The 19395-nt window shown below is 43.4% G+C and overlaps 1 protein-coding gene across 1 annotated transcript in view; it reads right to left on the minus strand.

The window, feature by feature from the left end:
* LOC118378380 (arf-GAP with Rho-GAP domain, ANK repeat and PH domain-containing protein 3-like) overlaps nt 1-19395 on the minus strand; it is an 81057-nt gene that overhangs the window by 50702 nt on the left and 10960 nt on the right. Inside the window, 5 exon segments of the mRNA XM_052518280.1 lie at nt 2143-2379; nt 2639-2712; nt 7576-7658; nt 7924-7961; nt 8083-9239. Of these exon segments, the coding sequence (XP_052374240.1) occupies nt 2143-2379; nt 2639-2712; nt 7576-7658; nt 7924-7961; nt 8083-9158 (1508 nt within the window). The 5' untranslated portion in view covers nt 9159-9239.

Genomic DNA, 19395 nt, shown 5'->3' on the forward strand with positions numbered 1-19395 from the left:
TCTCATACCACTGATTTTTTTTAAAAGGAGAAAAGAAATCTAACATTTCAAGAGCGAAGCAGAGCTGTTGACCTATAGGAACTGATTAGCATTTAACAAGAAACACCAAAACAGACTGGAGACCAGTGGGAAGTAGGAAGAGACAGGGTTGAGAGGACAGACATGAGGCAGAGCCTTCAGAAAGTATTCATACCCCTCAACTTATTCCACATTTTGTTGTGTTACAGCCTGCATTTCAAATGGATTAAATATGAAAACACGTATCACCCATCTACACACAATACCCCATAATGACAAAGTGAAAACATGTTTTAAGAAATACAGGTCATTTACATAAGTATTTACACCCCTGATTCAATACTTTGTATAAGCACCTTTAGCAGTGACTACAGCTGTGAGTCTGAGTAAAAAAAAAGAAGAAATCTTCAGTATGTCAAGTTGGTTGTTGATTATTGCTAGACAGCCATGTTCAAGTCTTGACATAGATTTAAGCCGATTTAATTCAAAACTGTATTTAGGTCACTCAGGAACATTCAGGATTTTGCCTGTGCTTAGCTCAGTTACGTTTATTTGTATCCTAAAAGAAAACTCCCTAGTCCTTGCCGATGACAATTATACCCATAACATGATGCAGCCACCACCATGCTTGAAAATATTAAGAGTGTTACTCAGTGATGTGTTTTGTTGGATTTTCCCCAAATATAACAACTTTGTATTCAGGACAAAAAGTTTATTTCTTTGCCACATTTTTACTTTAGTGGCTTATTGCAAAACAGGATGCATGTTTTGGAATAGTTTTATTCTGTACAGCAGTGGTTCTCAATCCTGGTCCTGGGCACCCAAAGGGGTGCACATTTACATGTTTGCTCTAGAACTACAAACATGATTCAAATGAAAGCCTCATGATTGATATAATTGGGGCGGCAGGGTAGCCAAGTGGTTAGAGCGTTAGCCTAACCCTAGCAAGTTCAAATCCCCGAGCTGACAAGGTACACCTCTGTCATTCTGCCCCTGAACAAGGCAGTTAATCCACTATTCCTAGGCCGTCATTGAAAATAAGAATTTGTTCTTAACTGACTTGCCTGGTTAAATAAAGGTAAAATAAAAAATAAAAAATGACGAGTTGACCATTTGAATCAGCTGTGTAGTGCTAGGGCAAAAACAGGACCAGGATTGTGAACCAGTGCAGTACAGGATTCCTTCTTTTCACTCAGTCATTTAGGTTAGTATTGTGGAGTAACTACAATGTTGTTGATCCTCAGTTTTCTCCTATCACAGCCATTAAACTCTGAAACTGTTTTAAAGTCACCATTGGCCTCATGGTGAAATCCCAGAGCAGTTTCCTTCCTCTCCGGCAACTGAATTAAGAAGGAAACCTGTATATTTGTAGTGGCTATGTGTATTGACACTCCATCCAAAGTGTAATTAATAACTTCACCATGCTCAAAGGGATATTCAAAATGTGCTTTTAAATGTTTACCCATCTACGAATATGTGTCCTTCTTTGCGAGGCATTGAAAAACCTCCCTGGTTGTGGTTGAATCTGTGTTTGAAACTCACTGCTCGACTGAGGGACCTTACAGATACTGGTGTGAGGTACAGAGATGAGCTAGTCATTCAACAACCATGTTAAACACTCTTATGCAATTTATCATGGGACTTTTTAAGCTAATTTTTACTCCTGAACTTATTTAGGCTTGTCATAACAAATGGTTTGAATACTTGTTGACTCATTTCAGCTTTTCATTTTTAATTAACTGGTAAAAATGTATAAAACATAATCCCACTTTAACATTATGAGGTATTGTGTATAGGTCAGTGACGCAAAATCTCAATTTAATCCATTTTAAATTTAGGCTGTAACACAACAAAATGTGGAAAAAGTCAAGAGGTGTGAATAATTTCTGAAGGTTCTGTATATCAACTGTTTAGCATTTAGCAAGAAACACAAACACAGACTGGAGAAACACAATAAGAAGAAAGAAAGAACAAATGAACGAAAGAAGAGAGACACACCGGTTTGAGAGGACAGACACGAGGCAGAGACAGTTCCTCAGAAGGGAGGAGAAGACGGAGGGAGGAAAGGAGGACCCGGACCAGGACCCGGACCAGGACCCGGACCAGGACCCGGACCCGGCATACCCTTGTGGTGATAGCTTATCCAGCCAGCCACAGATGATGGGTTCAGTCTGCTCAGAGAGAGATGTGTAGCTGGCGTAGGGGGATATCGTCTGGTCCTCATCTGGCTCCGACGGGTACAGGTTGGAGGGTAAGGAGAGGCAGCGAGGGGGTGGTGCTGCCTCTCCTACTGTGCTGTAACCCTGGGACTCACTGTGGAGGGCGTGGGACAGACGTTGGGCCCAGGAGAGTTTGGGTGTCCTGCAGTGTAAAGACAGTCTCCATAATTGATTGATGCATTTGTAATAACCTTGACTCCAGCCGCTTTAAGTTTCTCTAGCGTGAGAATACGGTGTCTGATAGCAGGTACCAACATTGGATTGAAAAGATGGAGAACATGGAACATTTTAAATCTGCAGTAGACCATTTTCTCTCCATGGCTGTAGTCAGAGTTGTGTGAGAAGATGTTAAATTGGAAAGCCTGAAGTATTATCCACTCCTCTAGAAACAATAATCTTACCCATGATCCTCTCTGTGCTTCTCTTCCTCCTTTCTTGTCATTCCGGTCTTTCCTTCACTGTTGGTCCTTTCCGCCTTTGACAACACAACATGGATAACACATTCATCAATGTCAGGAGAGCCAAAGTGACCACAAACACGAAACACAATATAACTCTGATGGGTTCTCCTTGTAACCTGATAACAGACTCAGGTCCCGATGGGTTATTGTAGTAACCTGATAACAGACTCAGGTCCTGATGGGTTATTGTAGTAACCTGATAACAGACTCAGGTCCTGATGGGTTATTGTAGTAACCTGATAACAGACTCAGGTCCTGATGGGTTATTGTAGTAACCTGATAACAGACTCAGGTCCTGATGGGTTATTGTAGTAACCTGATAACAGACTCAGGTCCTGATGGGTTATTGTAGTAACCTGATAACAGACTCAGGTCCTGATGGGTTATTGTAGTAACCTGATAACAGACTCAGGTCCTGATGGGTTATTGTAGTAACCTGATAACAGACTCAGGTCCTGATGGGTTATTGTAGTAACCTGATAACAGACTCTCAGGTCCTGATGGGTTATTGTAGTAACCTGATAACAGACTCAGGTCCTGATGGGTTATTGTAGTAACCTGATAACAGACTCAGGTCCTGATGGGTTATTGTAACCTGATAACAGACTCAGGTCCTGATGGGTTATTGTAGTAACCAGATAACAGACTCAGGTCCTGATGGGTTATTGTAGTAACCTGATAACAGACTCAGGTCCTGATGGGTTATTGTAAACAGACTCAGGTCCTGATGATAACAGACTCAGGTCCTGATGGGTTATTGTAGTAACCTGATAACAGACTCAGGTCCTGATGGGTTATTGTAGTAACCTGATAACAGACTCAGGTCCTGATGGGTTATTGTAGTAACCTGATAACAGACTCAGGTCCTGATGGGTTATTGTAGTAACCTGATAACAGACTCAGGTCCTGATAACAGACTCAGGTCCTGATGTGGTTATTGTAGTAACCAGTAACAGACTCAGGTCCTGATGGGTTATTGTAGTAACCAGATAACAGACTCAGGTCCTGATGGGTTATTGTAGTAACCTGATAACAGACTCAGGTCCTGATGGGTTATTGTATTAACCAGATAACAGACTCAGGTCCTGATGGGTTATTGTAGTAACCTGATAACAGACTCAGGTCCTGATGGGTTAACCAGATAACAGACTAGTAACCAGATAACAGACTCAGGTCCTGATGGGTTATTGTAGTAACCAGATAACAGACTCAGGTCCTGATGGGTTATTGTATTAACCAGATAACAGACTCAGGTCCTGATGGGTTATTGTATTAACCAGATAACAGACTCAGGTACTGATGGGTTATTGTAGTAACCAGATAACAGACTCAGGTCCTGATGGGTTATTGTAGTAACCTGATAACAGACTCAGGTCCTGATGGGTTATTGTAGTAACCTGATAACAGACTCAGGTCCTGATGGGTTATTCTTGTAACCTGATTACAGACTCAGGTCCTGGTGGGTTATTGTAGTAACCCGATAACAGACTCAGGTCCTGAAGGGTTATTGTAGTAACCCGATAACAGACTCAGGTCCTGATGGGTTATTGTAGTAACCCGATAACAGACTCAGGTCCTGATGGGTTATTGTAGTAACCTGATAACAGACTCAGGTCCTGATGGGTTATTGTAGTAACCTGATAACAGACTCAGGTCCTGATGGGTTATTGTAGTAACCTGATAACAGACTCAGGTCCTGATGGGTTATTGTAGTAACCTGATAACAGACTCAGGTCCTGATGGGTTATTGTAGTAACCTGATAACAGACTCAGGTCCTGATGGGTTATTGTAGTAACCTGATAACAGACTCAGGTCCTGATGGGTTATTGTAGTAACCTGATAACAGACTCAGGTCCTGATGGGTTATTGTAGTAACCTGATAAGACTCAGGTCCTGATGGGTTATTGTAGTAACCTGATAAGACTCAGGTCCTGATGGGTTATTGTAGTAACCAGATAACAGACTCAGGTCCTGATGGGTTATTGTAGTAACCAGATAACAGACTCAGGTCCTGATGGGTTATTGTAGTAACCCGATAACAGACTCAGGTCCTGATGGGTTAACCAGATAACAGACTCAGGTCCTGAACCCCTGATAACAGACTCAGGTCCTGATGGGTTATTGTAGTAACCCGATAACAGACTCAGGTCCTGATGGGTTATTGTAGTAACCTGATAACAGACTCAGGTCCTGATGGGTTATTGTAGTAACCTCAGATAACAGACTCAGGTCCTGATGGGTTAGGTCCTGATGGGTTATTGTAGTAACCCGATAACAGACTCAGGTCCTGATGGGTTATTGTAGTAACCCGATAACAGACTCAGGTCCTGATGGGTTATTGTAGTAACCCGATAACAGACTCAGGTCCTGATGGGTTATTGTAGTAACCCGATAACAGACTCAGGTCCTGATGGGTTATTGTAGTAACCCGATAACAGACTCAGGTCCTGATGGGTTATTGTAGTAACCTGATAACAGACTCAGGTCCTGATGGGTTATTGTAGTAACCTGATAACAGACTCAGGTCCTGATGGGTTATTGTAGTAACCTGATAACAGACTCAGGTCCTGATGGGTTATTGTAGTAACCTGATAACAGACTCAGGTCCTGATGGGTTATTGTAGTAACCTGATAACAGACTCAGGTCCTGATGGGTTATTGTAGTAACCTGATAACAGACTCAGGTCCTGATGGGTTATTGTAGTAACCTGATAACAGACTCAGGTCCTGATGGGTTATTGTAGTAACCTGATAATAACAGACTCAGGTCAGACTGATGGGTTATTGTAGTAACCTGATAACAGACTCAGGTCCTGATGGGTTATTGTAGTAACCCGATAACAGACTCAGGTCCTGATGGGTTATTCTTGTAACCTGATAACAGACTCAGGTCCTGATGGGTTATTCTTGTAACCTGATAACAGACTCAGGTCCTGATGGGTTATTCTTGTAACCTGATAACAGACTCAGGTCCTGATGGGTTATTGTAGTAACCTGATAACAGACTCAGGTCCTGATGGGTTATTGTAGTAACCTGATGGGTTATTGTAGTAACCTGATAACAGACTCAGGTCCTGATGGGTTATTCTCATAACCTGATAACAGACTCAGGTCCTGATGGGTTATTGTAGTAACCTGATAACAGACTCAGGTCCTGATGGGTTATTGTAGTAACCTGATTACAGACTCAGGTCCTGATGGGTTATTCTTGTAACCTGATTACAGACTCAGGTCCTGATGGGTTATTCTTGTAACCTGATAACAGACTCAGGTCCTGATGGGTTATTGTAGTAACCTGATAACAGACTCAGGTCCTGATGGGTTATTGTTGTAACCTGATTACAGACTCAGGTCCTGATGGGTTATTCTTGTAACCTGATTACAGACTCAGGTCCTGATGGGTTATTCTTGTAACCTGATTACAGACTCAGGTCCTGATGGGTTATTCTTGTAACCTGATTACAGACTCAGGTCCTGATGGGTTATTCTTGTAACCTGATTACAGACTCAGGTCCTGATGGGTTATTCTTGTAACCTGATTACAGACTCAGGTCCTGATGGGTTATTCTTGTAACCTGATTACAGACTCAGGTCCTGATGGGTTATTCTTGTAACCTGATTACAGACTCAGGTCCTGATGGGTTATTCTTGTAACCTGATTACAGACTCAGGTCCTGATGGGTTATTCTTGTAACCTGATTACAGACTCAGGTCCTGATGGGTTATTCTTGTAACCTGATTACAGACTCAGGTCCTGATGGGTTATTCTTGTAACCTGATAACAGACTCAGGTCCTGATGGGTTATTGTAGTAACCTGATAACAGACTCAGGTCCTGATGGGTTATTGTAGTAACCTGATAACAGACTCAGGTCCTGATGGGTTATTGTAGTAACCTGATAACAGACTCAGGTCCTGATGGGTTATTGTAGTAACCTGATAACAGACTCAGGTCCTGATGGGTTATTGTAGTAACCTGATAACAGACTCAGGTCCTGATGGGTTATTGTAGTAACCTGATAACAGACTCAGGTCCTGATGGGTTATTGTAGTAACCTGATAACAGACTCAGGTCCTGATGGGTTATTGTAGTAACCTGATAACAGACTCAGGTCCTGATGGGTTATTGTAGTAACCCGATAACAGACTCAGGTCCTGATGGGTTATTCTTGTAACCTGATAACAGACTCAGGTCCTGATGGGTTATTCTTGTAACCTGATAACAGACTCAGGTCCTGATGGGTTATTCTTGTAACCTGATAACAGACTCAGGTCCTGATGGGTTATTGTAGTAACCTGATAACAGACTCAGGTCCTGATGGGTTATTGTAGTAACCTGATAACAGACTCAGGTCCTGATGGGTTATTCTTGTAACCTGATAACAGACTCAGGTCCTGATGGGTTATTCTTGTAACCTGATAACAGACTCAGGTCCTGATGGGTTATTGTAGTAACCTGATAACAGACTCAGGTCCTGATGGGTTATTCTTGTAACCAGATAACAGACTCAGGTCCTGATTGGGTTATTCTTGTAACCTGATTACAGACTCAGGTCCTGATGGGTTATTCTTGTAACCAGATAACAGACTCCGGTCCTGATGGGTTATTCTTGTAACCTGATTACAGACTCAGGTCCTGATGGGTTATTCTTGTAACCTGATAACAGACTCAGGTCCTGATCGGTTATTGTAACCAGATAACAGACTCGGGTCCTTTTCCAAATGGCCCCCTATTCTCTATATAGTGCACTACTTGGGCCCTTTTCAGACACCATTTGATGTTTTCCTGGAAAGCCTATGGGGCTCTGGTCAAACGTAGAGCACTGTATAGAGAATAGTGTGCCGTTTGTGACACATCCTCAGAGTCCCAGTCTCACCTCAGAGTGCTGCAGTGGTCGTCTGGTCTGGAAGACCGTTTCACAGTAGGGACTGATCTCCTCCTCTGGGTCCTCCATGGGGACTGTGGTGGAGGAAGATTATAAGCCTTGATATAATATATTATTATTAAAAAAAGGTTTATATATGATTATAACCAGTTATAAAAGCATTTAAACTGTATGTTCAAGTGTAAGCGAAAAAGTAACGTTTTAGCAATGCAAAACTCTAATGATCATGATTTTTTTTAAACAGGTCAAGAGTCATTTATAGGCCTGAATGACACATCGATATAAGGTCTTACTTAACCATCTGTACGGTTACTTTCAGAAAGTGATGTGTAGACTTACCTCCGTGGGACGATTCACAAGAGTTGTTACTTAAAGTGCTGCAGACACACAACACAACACAAAACATTAGATACACAAAACAATACTCTCTCTCTCTCGATGGTGGCCTATATTCCTACTTTATTAGGTATACGATGTTAAAGTCAGACGTTGACCTACCTATTTCTTTCAGGAGAGGTGTGGATCTCTGGCCGTGGTGGTGTTTGAGGAGCGTTGCAGGGAATACGTCCACTACTAGCTGCCGTGCCAGGTGAAGTGCCACAGTAGATCTCATTGGAGACCATCTCCATCGGGGAGCCGGGAGGGGAAGTGGTCGAAGAGGGGAATCCAGTGTCGTCATAGTTACAAGGGGATGAGGGAGGTGTGGTTGTCATGCACTGGTCCTGTTTTTGTTCAGTCCTTCCACCAGATGACGGTGGTGTGGATGTAGGTCCCCTAAACACGGCTGGAGGGGTACCTCGGTTCAGCCGAGGGGGAACAGGGGGCAGGGGACCTCCAGAGTCTGAGGAGTTACTCAGCCTCCTCTCTCTCAGGCTTAGGCTGTGTCTCAGGGCAGGGGTAGGTGTAGGGTTAGGGGTAGGCCCCACCATCACTGTGTCAGTGTTAAATTCTCCTGAAGCCAAACCTTCCAATATGGTGAAGCAGAGAGATTCCTGAGAAGGTTTCCTGGTTAGGGTTAGAACCAGGGGATCTGGTGGTGTCAGTGATGCGGGACAGGAGAGAAACCGGGCGGGTTCTGTTTTGTGTATGTAGAATACCGTTCTAGGTTTTGGAACCGGTTTTATGACAACATTCCCATTGTACTGCTGCTGTTCTGACCCGGAGTTCATCAACATGGATGGAATGTTCGGAACGGAACTATTCCAGAAAGCTTCAAACGGAATATCCCCCGTTTCGCCCCCTTGGTCAGACCTCGGCCCTCCTGATTGGATGGGTGTGGAATTAATGTCAGACTCAGACTGACAACGGTCCAATAAGGGCTCTAATGGCTCCGGAATCGACTGATTCTGATTGGTAGCCCTCTGAATGTGCTGGACCAGTCTCAGTATTCTCTTCCTGTGTCCGGTGGCAGTTACACCCAGCTGGATGAGAGCTCCATTGTCTAGGTGGCTGAGGTCCCTGGCCAAGAGGAAGCCAGACTGGCGGAAGGTCTTCAGGTATCGCTCCAGGTGGATCGCAGCCAACAGGGTCTCAACGTCCGTGTTTCCATCCATTGTTGCCATAACAACGTACATACATGAGCTTGGAGGGGGCCTTCAGCTGCTGTGGTCAAGACGATGTCCATCATGGACCTACACAGGGAGACTCCTCTCCATCTGAAATGAACAACAATATAATTTGTTGAATATAACATGTTGAGTTAGTGTTCCAACTGGTCAATTGTTCTGACAAAATAACTAATTCACTACATTCCCTCACTATAATTCAAATCAAAGTTTATTCGTCATATGCACAGGATACAGTGTGTGTAAACGGGCACAGTGAAATTCTCACAGAGTAACACTGTAAACATGTACTAAACATGTTTATTACATCGCAAAACACCATGTAATTATTTCAACTGAACTACTATTGATAGCATATTAACTTCCGGTGGCATCACCACTGAAATGGCATCACCACTGAAATGGCATCACCACTGAAATGGACTGAAATGGCATCACCACTGAAATGGAAGACCCTTGAAATGGCATTACCATGACCTTTCCCACAGCAGGTCACCAGCCATCTTCCAGCCAGCCACTTAAAATCACAGATGTGGAACAAAGACTGATATCATTGAACACACAGACACGTGATTGTTCAGTTTTAGGACGGGCTTGTAAAGTTAGCATGGCTGAGGAGAGAAAGCAGGCAGGGAAGGAAGTAGGGGGTTCTGGCACCAGCTGACCAGGAAGAAGGAAGTAGGGGGTTATGGTACCAGCTGACCAGGAAGAAGGAAGTAGGGGGTTATGGCACCAGCTGACCAGGAAGAAGGAAGTAGGGGGTTATGGCACCAGCTGACCAGGGAGAAGGAAGTAGGGGGTTATGGCACCAGCTGACCAGGGAGAAGGAAGTAGGGGGTTATGGCACCAGCTGACCAGGAAGAAGGAAGTAGGGGATTATGGTACCAGCTGACTAGGGAGAAGGAAGTAGGGGGTTATGGCACCAGCTGACCAGGGAGAAGGAAGTAGGGGGTTATGGTACCAGCTGACTAGGGAGAAGGAAGTAGGGGGTTATGGCACCAGCTGACCAGGGAGAAGGAAGTAGGGGGTTATGGTACCAGCTGACTAGGGAGAAGGAAGTAGGGGGTTATGGTACCAGCTGACTAGGGAGAAGGAAGTAGGGGGTTATGGCACCAGCTGACCAGGGAGAAGGAATTAGGGGATTATGGCACCAGCTGACCAGGAAGAAGGAAGTAGGGGGTTATGGCACCAGCTGACCAGGAAGAAGGAAGTAGGGGATTATGGCACCAGCTGACCAGGAAGAAGGAAGTAGGGGATTATGCCACCAGCTGACCAGGGAGAAGGAAGTAGGGGGTTATGGTACCATCTGACTAGGGAGAAGGAAGTAGGGGGTTATGGTACCAGCTGACCAGGGAGAAGGAAGTAGGGGGTTATGGCACCAGCTGACCAGGAAGAAGGAAGTAGGGGGTTATGGCACCAGCTGACCAGGAAGAAGGAAGTAGGGGGTTATGGCATGAATAGACAGCATGAGAAAAATCTAATAAGGTAACATGTGAAAACTGCAATTATTTAATGAATTATGAAAATTCATTGAAGGTGTGTACCATTTAGTTGACGACAAGGCACCATTTTAAAGTGTATTCTTATTCAACATGTATGCAATAATGTAAATGATAAAAGTAATGGAGAAACAACAAACGGTGTCCAGGGATACCCCTCCTTAGCTGCAGACGGTTGTACTGCGTGTCAGGTTTGGGTGCACAGCTCTTTGAAAGCCTTGGTAGAAACACTTCCTGAAAGAGCTTGGAATGCGTTTTTAATGGCTACTTTTCCCTGGCTGGTGTGTGTGTTAGACCTGGGTTCAAATACCATTTGAAATCGTTCAAATGCCTTGACCATTTGCTCTAGCCTGCCTGGAGTCCCATAATGGGTAGGGTTTGCAGTTACGGGACTATTCTATTGGTTTATTAAGCTAAACAAGCTCAAATCGAGCACAGATAAAGTATTTCAAATTATTTAAAATAGTATTTTAACCCAGGTTTGGAGTGTGTGTCCCTGTGGGTGACTCAGCTTGGGAACCTAGTCAGAACTAAAGAGAATCTCAAGGCTGACTGGGGCAGTTTGCCAGCCTTGTGAGGGGGAGGTACACAGCACAGCACATAACACATTCGAACAGAGTTTAGGATAGAAAATAGTAATTTATGAGGCCTGGGACAGATTAAGACAGATTCTTATTAAATGAGTTATGGACACCAGAACAGAATGTGAAGACTTCCAACAGAGCTACAGATGTCTGTAGGAACTAAAGTGTGGTTTGTGTAGAGGGAGGAGGACGCCATTGGGCCTTGTGTAGAGGGAGGAGGGCGCCATTGGGCCTTGTGTAGAGGGAGGAGGACGCCATTGGGCCTTGTGTAGAGGGAGGAGGACGCCATTGGGCCTTGTGTAGAGGGAGGAGGACGCCATTGGGCCTTGTGTAGAGGGAGGAGGACGCCATTGGGCCTTGTGTAGAGGGAGGAGGACGCCATTGGGCCTTGTGTAGAGGGAGGAGGACGCCATTGGGCCTTGTGTAGAGGGAGGAGGACGCCATTGGGCCTTGTGTAGAGGGAGGAGGACGCCATTGGGCCTTGTGTAGAGGGGGCCTTGTGTAGGGAGGAGGACGCATTGGGCCTTTGTGTAGAGGGAGGGCCATTGGGCCTTGTGTAGAGGGAGGAGGACGCCATTGGGCCTTGTGTAGAGGGAGGAGGACGCCATTGGGCCTTGTGTAGAGGGAGGAGGACGCCATTGGGCCTTGTGTAGAGGGAGGAGGACGCCATTGGGCCTTGTGTAGAGGGAGGAGGACGCCATTGGGCCTTGTGTAGAGGGAGGAGGACGCCATTAGGCCTTGTGTAGAGGGAGGAGGACGCCATTGAACATACTGTACGTACACAATCATTTACCCACATCATTGCTCATCTTGCCACATCTCTTGCTCTGTTATGACTTGCATTCAGCAACCTAAGCAGAACTTGTGGCCTGGCTGTTACATTGGTATGTCACACTTCCTGTTTCCTGGTAGTTTAATGTGGGAAAGGAGTTCATCTGAATCCTTGTAATCTGGTCAAATTGTTAGATACATCAAGGTTAATAATGCTGTGAGGTTGCTAATTCAGTTCCATAACAGCCGCCATGTTGCGGTTACATGGCAACCAGGTAATCATCACAATACCTTTTGCAGTGGGAAGTGGGATGGGAGGGACAATATCCTCTCTCCCATTTCCATCCCTCCCCTCTCTCCCTCCTGCTCTCAGCACCAGACCTGGGTTCAAATAATATTTACAATCTTTCAAATACTTAATTAATATGTGCTTGATTGAGATTGCCTAGCTAAATGGACAAATAGAACTCTGTCCAGCTGGTTCTCGAAGCAAGCTAGAGAAAATGCTCAAAGTATTTATTTAATTGATTTCAAATAGTATTTGAAACCAGGTCTGTTCTCAGCACAGAACCAGAGCCCTGTGTTTTCTGTGTATAGTTCCAGTAGTTAGATACATGGTAAAACAGTAGTGTGTAGTTCCAGTAGTTAGCTACATGGTAAAACAGTAGTGTGTAGTTCCAGTAGTTAGCTACACCGCTACATTGTAAAACAGTAGTGTGTAGTTCCAGTAGTTAGCTACACCGCTACATTGTAAAACAGTAGTGTATAGTTCCAGTAGTTAGCTACATGGTAAAACAGTAGTGTGTAGTTCCAGTAGTTAGCTACATGGTAAAACAGTAGTGTGTAGTTCCAGTAGTTAGCTACATGGTAAAACAGTAGTGTGTAGTTCCAGTAGTTAGCTACATGGTAAAACAGTAGTGTGTAGTTCCAGTAGTTAGCTACATGGTAAAACAGTAGTGTGTAGTTCCAGTAGTTAGCTACATGGTAAAACAGTAGTGTGTAGTTCCAGTAGTTAGCTGCACCGCTACATGGTAAAACAGTAGTGTGTAGTTCCAGTAGTTAGCTACATGGTAAAACAGTAGTGTGTAGTTCCAGTAGTTAGCTACATGGTAAAACAGTAGTGTGTAGTTCCAGTAGTTAGCTACATGGTAAAACAGTAGTGTGTAGTTCCAGTAGTTAGCTGCACCGCTACATGGTAAAACAGTAGTGTGTAGTTCCAGTAGTTAGCTGCACCGCTACATGGTAAAACAGTAGTGTGTAGTTCCAGTAGTTAGCTACATGGTAAAACAGTAGTGTGTAGTTCCAGTAGTTAGCTACATGGTAAAACAGTAGTGTGTAGTTCCAGTAGTTAGCTACATGGTAAAACAGTAGTGTGTAGTTCCAGTAGTTAGCTACACCGCTACATGGTAAAACAGTAATGAACTACTGAAAACACTACCTATGTTCGAATTTAGTTCAACTACCAAATGTAACAGTTGTTAAAGTACTATGTGAATTTCACCAGGTTCATATATTAATATGTTGTGGTGATTTGTTATTATGCATCCTGGGAGTAGAGGAGTGCGGTGCTCGTGCTCACATCATTTTGATGCACTGAGAGAGGTAGGCACACTTTTTCTGTCTTCAGAAAAGTTTGATTATTTTAAGTACAAAGTCATACACACAGTGTTTTGTTCATGAATAATTATGTGTATTTAGAGGTTACTCATAAGTGGATGGTATTGTTAAGATACACTTGTAATTGTACTTTTTAGGATGATTCTGAATTCCACATGTGGTTAATAGCTAGCTAAGGTATTAGCAGGCTATTGTATGTGTGAACGATGGCTAGCTCCTCGAATGATCCCAGTCCCTCCTATTGTGCATCTGTTGTAGAAAGAGGCGACGATTCTCAGAACATATGTCCGCTACAAATGTTTTATTTTCTTTTGGATGCAGATAGTGAATTCTGCTTAATTAAAACTACCTGATCTCCAAAGTCCCACGTCTATAGTCTCAATCAACCACACACAACGCAGAGTTACAGTGGTGCAGTATAGCACCGGTTACACAAGCTACTGCTAAATATAGTTAAACGTCCACCAAGCTACTCCTAAATATAGATAACCTACTAGTTGAACTGCATGTGGTTCACGACTCCCCAACACTGCTTCCAAGTCCCCTCCATGCAAGGCCAAAGGAGTGATGACTGGGGGAGGGTTGTGGATGAAGCAACTCAGCAGTAAATGGACATTCTCATACTGGCCGCCTTCAGCAGGAGAGAAGGTGAGAGCTGCTGATCACTGAGATTAACAGGAGGAGGAGAGATTTGAAGGAAACTGAGATTAACAGAGGAGGAGAGATCTGAAGGGATCACTGATTAACAGAGGAGGAGAGATCTGAAGGGGGACACTGAGATTAACAGAGGAGGAGAGATCTGAAGGGGGACACTGAGATTAACAGAGGAGGAGAGATCTGAAGGGGACACTGAGATTAACAGAGGAGGGGAGATCTGAAGGGGACACTGAGATTAACAGAGGAGGAGAGATCTGAAGGGGACACTGAGATTAACAGAGGAGGAGAGATCTGAAGGGGACATTGAGATTAACAGAGGAGGAGAGATCTGAAGGGGACACTGAGATTAACAGAGGAGGAGAGATCTGAAGGGGACACTGAGATTAACAGAGGAGGAGAGATCTGAAGGGGGACACTGAGATTAACAGAGGAGGAGAGATCTGAAGGGGGACACTGAGATTAACAGAGGAGGAGAGATCTGAAGGGGACACTGAGATTAACAGAGGAGGGGAGATCTGAAGGGGACACTGAGATTAACAGAGGAGGAGAGATCTGAAGGGGACACTGAGATTAACAGAGGAGGAGAGATCTGAAGGGGACATTGAGATTAACAGAGGAGGGGAGATCTGAAGGGATCACTGATTAACAGAGGAGGAGAGATCTGAAGGGGGACACTGAGATTAACAGAGGAGGAGAGATCTGAAGGGGACACTGAGATTAACAGAGGAGGGGAGATCTGAAGGGGACACTGAGATTAACAGAGGAGGAGAGATCTGAAGGGGACACTGAGATTAACAGAGGAGGAGAGATCTGAAGGGGACATTGAGATTAACAGAGGAGGAGAGATCTGAAGGGGACACTGAGATTAACAGAGGAGGAGAGATCTGAAGGGAACGCTGAGATTAACAGAGGAGGAGATCAGAAGGGCACACTGAGATTATGAAGAGGAACAGGGAGTTTTGTTCAATCACTAGATACAGTATCTTTAATAGTCAACTCCTGACAAAACATGACTAGTCCGTTTTAAATAACCTGAATGTAGTTCCTGTTTCGCCTGCAACAAACAAACAAAATCAGGCCTTTGCTTCATCTCTCTCCCATTCGATAGTCTTCATCTCTCTCCTCTTCTCCCCTGTCCATAGTACTTATCCGGGCTAAGAGATCTGGGCTCTGTCAGAGCTACAGAAAACACAGGATACAGCTGTCACTCACACACTGGAGGAAAACAGAGACGCCCCACCCTCCTCTAGTGGTAGGATGACAGTAAACTGAAGTGTTGTAGGCTAGCAGAGGTGGTAGGTTGGTGGTCATCTGTGACAGTAGCTGAATGATTTTCAGTTCCCATAACATCAGAATGTCAGGCTACTGTACTGAAAGGAGGGTTGGGAAGGGAGGAACAAAATGGCCTCCCCCTGATTTCAAATGATCTTAATCAAAAAATGAGGGGGGTAACCATCTCTCAGAGTGTGATTTTAAAATACATTTCAAACTCTCAGCGCATTATGCAATGAATCAGCTTTTCATTTTTACACTCAGAGACAGACAGTTTGCATCATTCACACAAATCTAAAATGTCCTTCCCTTTTTCATTGTTGCAGACCTCATAACGTCTCACACAAGACGATATGCAGAACTTTTGTCTGCATGAAGAGGTCATGACAGTAACCCCTTCCCTATTTACAGTAGTGGTCATGTGGTTACATTTAGCCAACTAAAATTCTATTTCAAGTTGTCCTATTCAGGACTCTGTTTACAGTACAGAGCAGCTCACAGATTACTGCACCTGTACATAGCCCACCTATAATTTAGCCCAATCAACTACCTCTTTCCCAACTGTATTTTATTTATTTATTTATTTATTTATTTTGCTCCTTTGCACCCCATTATTTTTATTTCTACTTTGCACATTCTTCCATTGCAAAACTACCATTCCAGTGTTTTACTTGCTATATCGTATTTACTTTGCCACCATGGCCTTTTTTGCCTTTACCTCCCTTCTCACCTCATTTTCTCACATTGTATATAGACTTGTTTATACTGTATTATTGACTGTATGTTTGTTTTACTCCATGTGTAACTCTGTGTCGTTGTATCTGTCGAACTGCTTTGCTTTATCTTGGCCAGGTCGCAATTGTAAATGAGAACTTGTTCTCAACTTGCCTACCTGGTTAAATAAAAGGTAAAATAAAAATAAATAAACAATAAAAACAGAGTCAATCGTTTCTCAGAGCTTGTCGGTGTCTCTCTGTCTGACATTAGCTCGTACAAATGTAAATTGCTTTACATAAAAGCATCTGAACAAATTAATATCTTGACAGATTTACTGGGTCCATTTGGTCTTAATTGCAACTAAGCCATGTTAACAGCTATAGGCACCATGAGTTCTGACCACAGACCAGTCCCTGGCAACACTTTACATTACAGAGAGATTGGCTGCCGTCTTTTTCTTATGGACTTTAATTCATTATGTTACCACTAAGTAACGCTTTGCAAGATCAAGCATGGTCTCAGTGCAGTGTGGGTTGATAGGCAAAATAACAGTGACTGAGAAGGCTGTAAGTGATTCACTGGTATGTTCTAGTGGTCTGAATGTAAAGAAACAACAACAACAACCGTACTCTCACCCTTAACGGTCTGACGTTAGTCTACATGATGACGTCACCCGAGGTAAACAGGAAGTTCCATGGAAACTCAACAACATTGTGAAAGAAAATATACAATATGCCTCAGAGGTTCAAACCTCATGGGGGGTCAAACCTCATGGGGGTCAAACCTCATGGGGGTCAAACCTCATGGGGGGTCAAACCTCATGGGGGGTCAAACCTCATGATGTTCAAACCTTTTTTGGCCCACAACCCTATTTTGATATTTGCAAATTCTCACGACCCCAACCATGCGAAAAATAGTATGTACTTTTATATTTGGGGCTATGACAGTCAACTGAAAAACCTTCTAACAGTACTTCTGGTTGTCTTCTCAACTCACCATCACATACTTTTAATGTGGGTCTGTGACAGTCAATTGCATATTAGTCTGCATTAACTGCGTTAGCTACTAAGCGTTACAAAGCAATCACTAAATCAAATCAAATTTATTTATATAGCCCTTCGTACATCAGCTGATATCTCAAAGTGCTGTACAGAAACCCAGCTTAAAAACCCCAAACAGCAAGCAATGCAGGTGTAGAAACCTGCTATTCAGTGATGGTGGGTGTGTGGTCCAAGTCTGGGTTTAAGGGTCTCTTTTCCAAGCTTAAAAAGGATAAACATTCAACACCATGAGCCAGAAAAGTTTGAATACATGGGCCACGTCTGCTGCATAACAACAAACAAAAAAAAACAGGGAAAAATCTCATACTTCAGTGGAGTTCAAGACAACTGGGAACTCGGACAAAATAAGCTCAGACTTAAGATACGAAGATACATTTTGAACAGTCATCCAACTCGGAATTCCAAGTCAGGAACTTCGACCTGAAGATCCCTGATGTCATGAATCAACCTTTTTTCCCCCCACTTTGATTACATATTTTGCCCCCAAGGACTGCCTCACCAACTTCCTGTTCAAGTGAGCACAAGGTGAGTCTATCCCCTACAGTGGGTGTATCCATTACAGTGGGTGTATCCATTACAGTGGGTGTATCCCCTACAGTGGGTGTATCCCCTACAGTGGGTGTATCCATTACAGTGGGTGTATCCATTACAGTGGGTGTATCCATTACAGTGGGTGTATCCCCTACAGTGGGTGTATTCATTACAGTGGGTGTATCCCCTACAGTGGGTGTATTCATTACAGTGGGTGTATCCCCTACAGTGGGTGTATCCCCTACAGTGGGTGTATCCCCTACAGTGGGTGTATCCCCTACAGTGGGTGTATCCATTACAGTGGGTGTATCCATTACAGTGGGTGTATCCCCTACAGTGGGTGTATCCCCTACAGTGGGTGTATATGGCATATGGAGACATATTCCTAACTAGAGTGCAGAGTCCTGCCCTCCAACCCGCCCAAGATGGAGCCCCATCTGTGCAAAAGCCCACCATTCGATCCCATATGGAATCTGTTTATCATCAATATGGCCATGCATCACACTAGACAGCCAATATGGAATCTGTTTATCATCAATATGGCCATGCATCACACTAGACAGCCAATATGGAATCTGTTTATCATCAATATGGCCACGCATCACACTAGACAGCCAATATGGAATCTGTTTATCATCAATATGGCCACTCATCACACTAGACAGCCAATATGGAATCTGTTTATCATCAATATGGAATCTGTTTATCATCAATATGGCCATGCATCACACTAGACAGCCAATATGGAATCTGTTTATCATCAATATGGCCACGCATCACACTAGACAGCCAATATGGAATCTGTTTATCATCAATATGGCCACTCATCACACTAGACAGCCAATATGGAATCTGTTTATCATCAATATGGAATCTGTTTATCATCAATATGGCCACGCATCACACTAGACAGCCAATATGGAATCTGTTTATCATCAATATGGAATCTGTTTATCATCAATATGGAATCTGTTTTTCATCAATATGGAATCTGTTTATCATCAATATGGAATCTGTTTTTCATCAATATGGAATCTGTTTTTCATCAATATGGAATCTGTTTATCATCAATATGGAATCTGTTTTTCATCAATATGGAATCTGTTTTTCATCAATATGGAATCTGTTTATCATCAATATGGAATCTGTTTTTCATCAATATGGCCATGCATCACACTAGACAGCCAATATGGAATCTGTTTTTCATCAATATGGCCATGCATCACACTGGACAGCCAATATGGAATCTGTTTATCATCAATATGGCCATGCATCACACTAGACAGCCAATATGGAATCTGTTTATCATCAATATGGAATCTGTTTTTCATCAATATGGAATCTGTTTTTCATCAATATGGAATCTGTTTTTCATCAATATGGAATCTGTTTATCATCAATATGGAATCTGTTTTTCATCAATATGGCCATGCATCACACTAGACAGCCAATATGGAATCTGTTTTTCATCAATATGGCCATGCATCACACTGGACAGCCAATATGGAATCTGTTTATCATCAATATGGCCATGCAT

The sequence above is a fragment of the Oncorhynchus keta genome, chromosome 4 (genome assembly GCF_023373465.1).
Source record: "Oncorhynchus keta strain PuntledgeMale-10-30-2019 chromosome 4, Oket_V2, whole genome shotgun sequence".
NCBI lineage: Eukaryota > Metazoa > Chordata > Actinopteri > Salmoniformes > Salmonidae > Oncorhynchus > Oncorhynchus keta.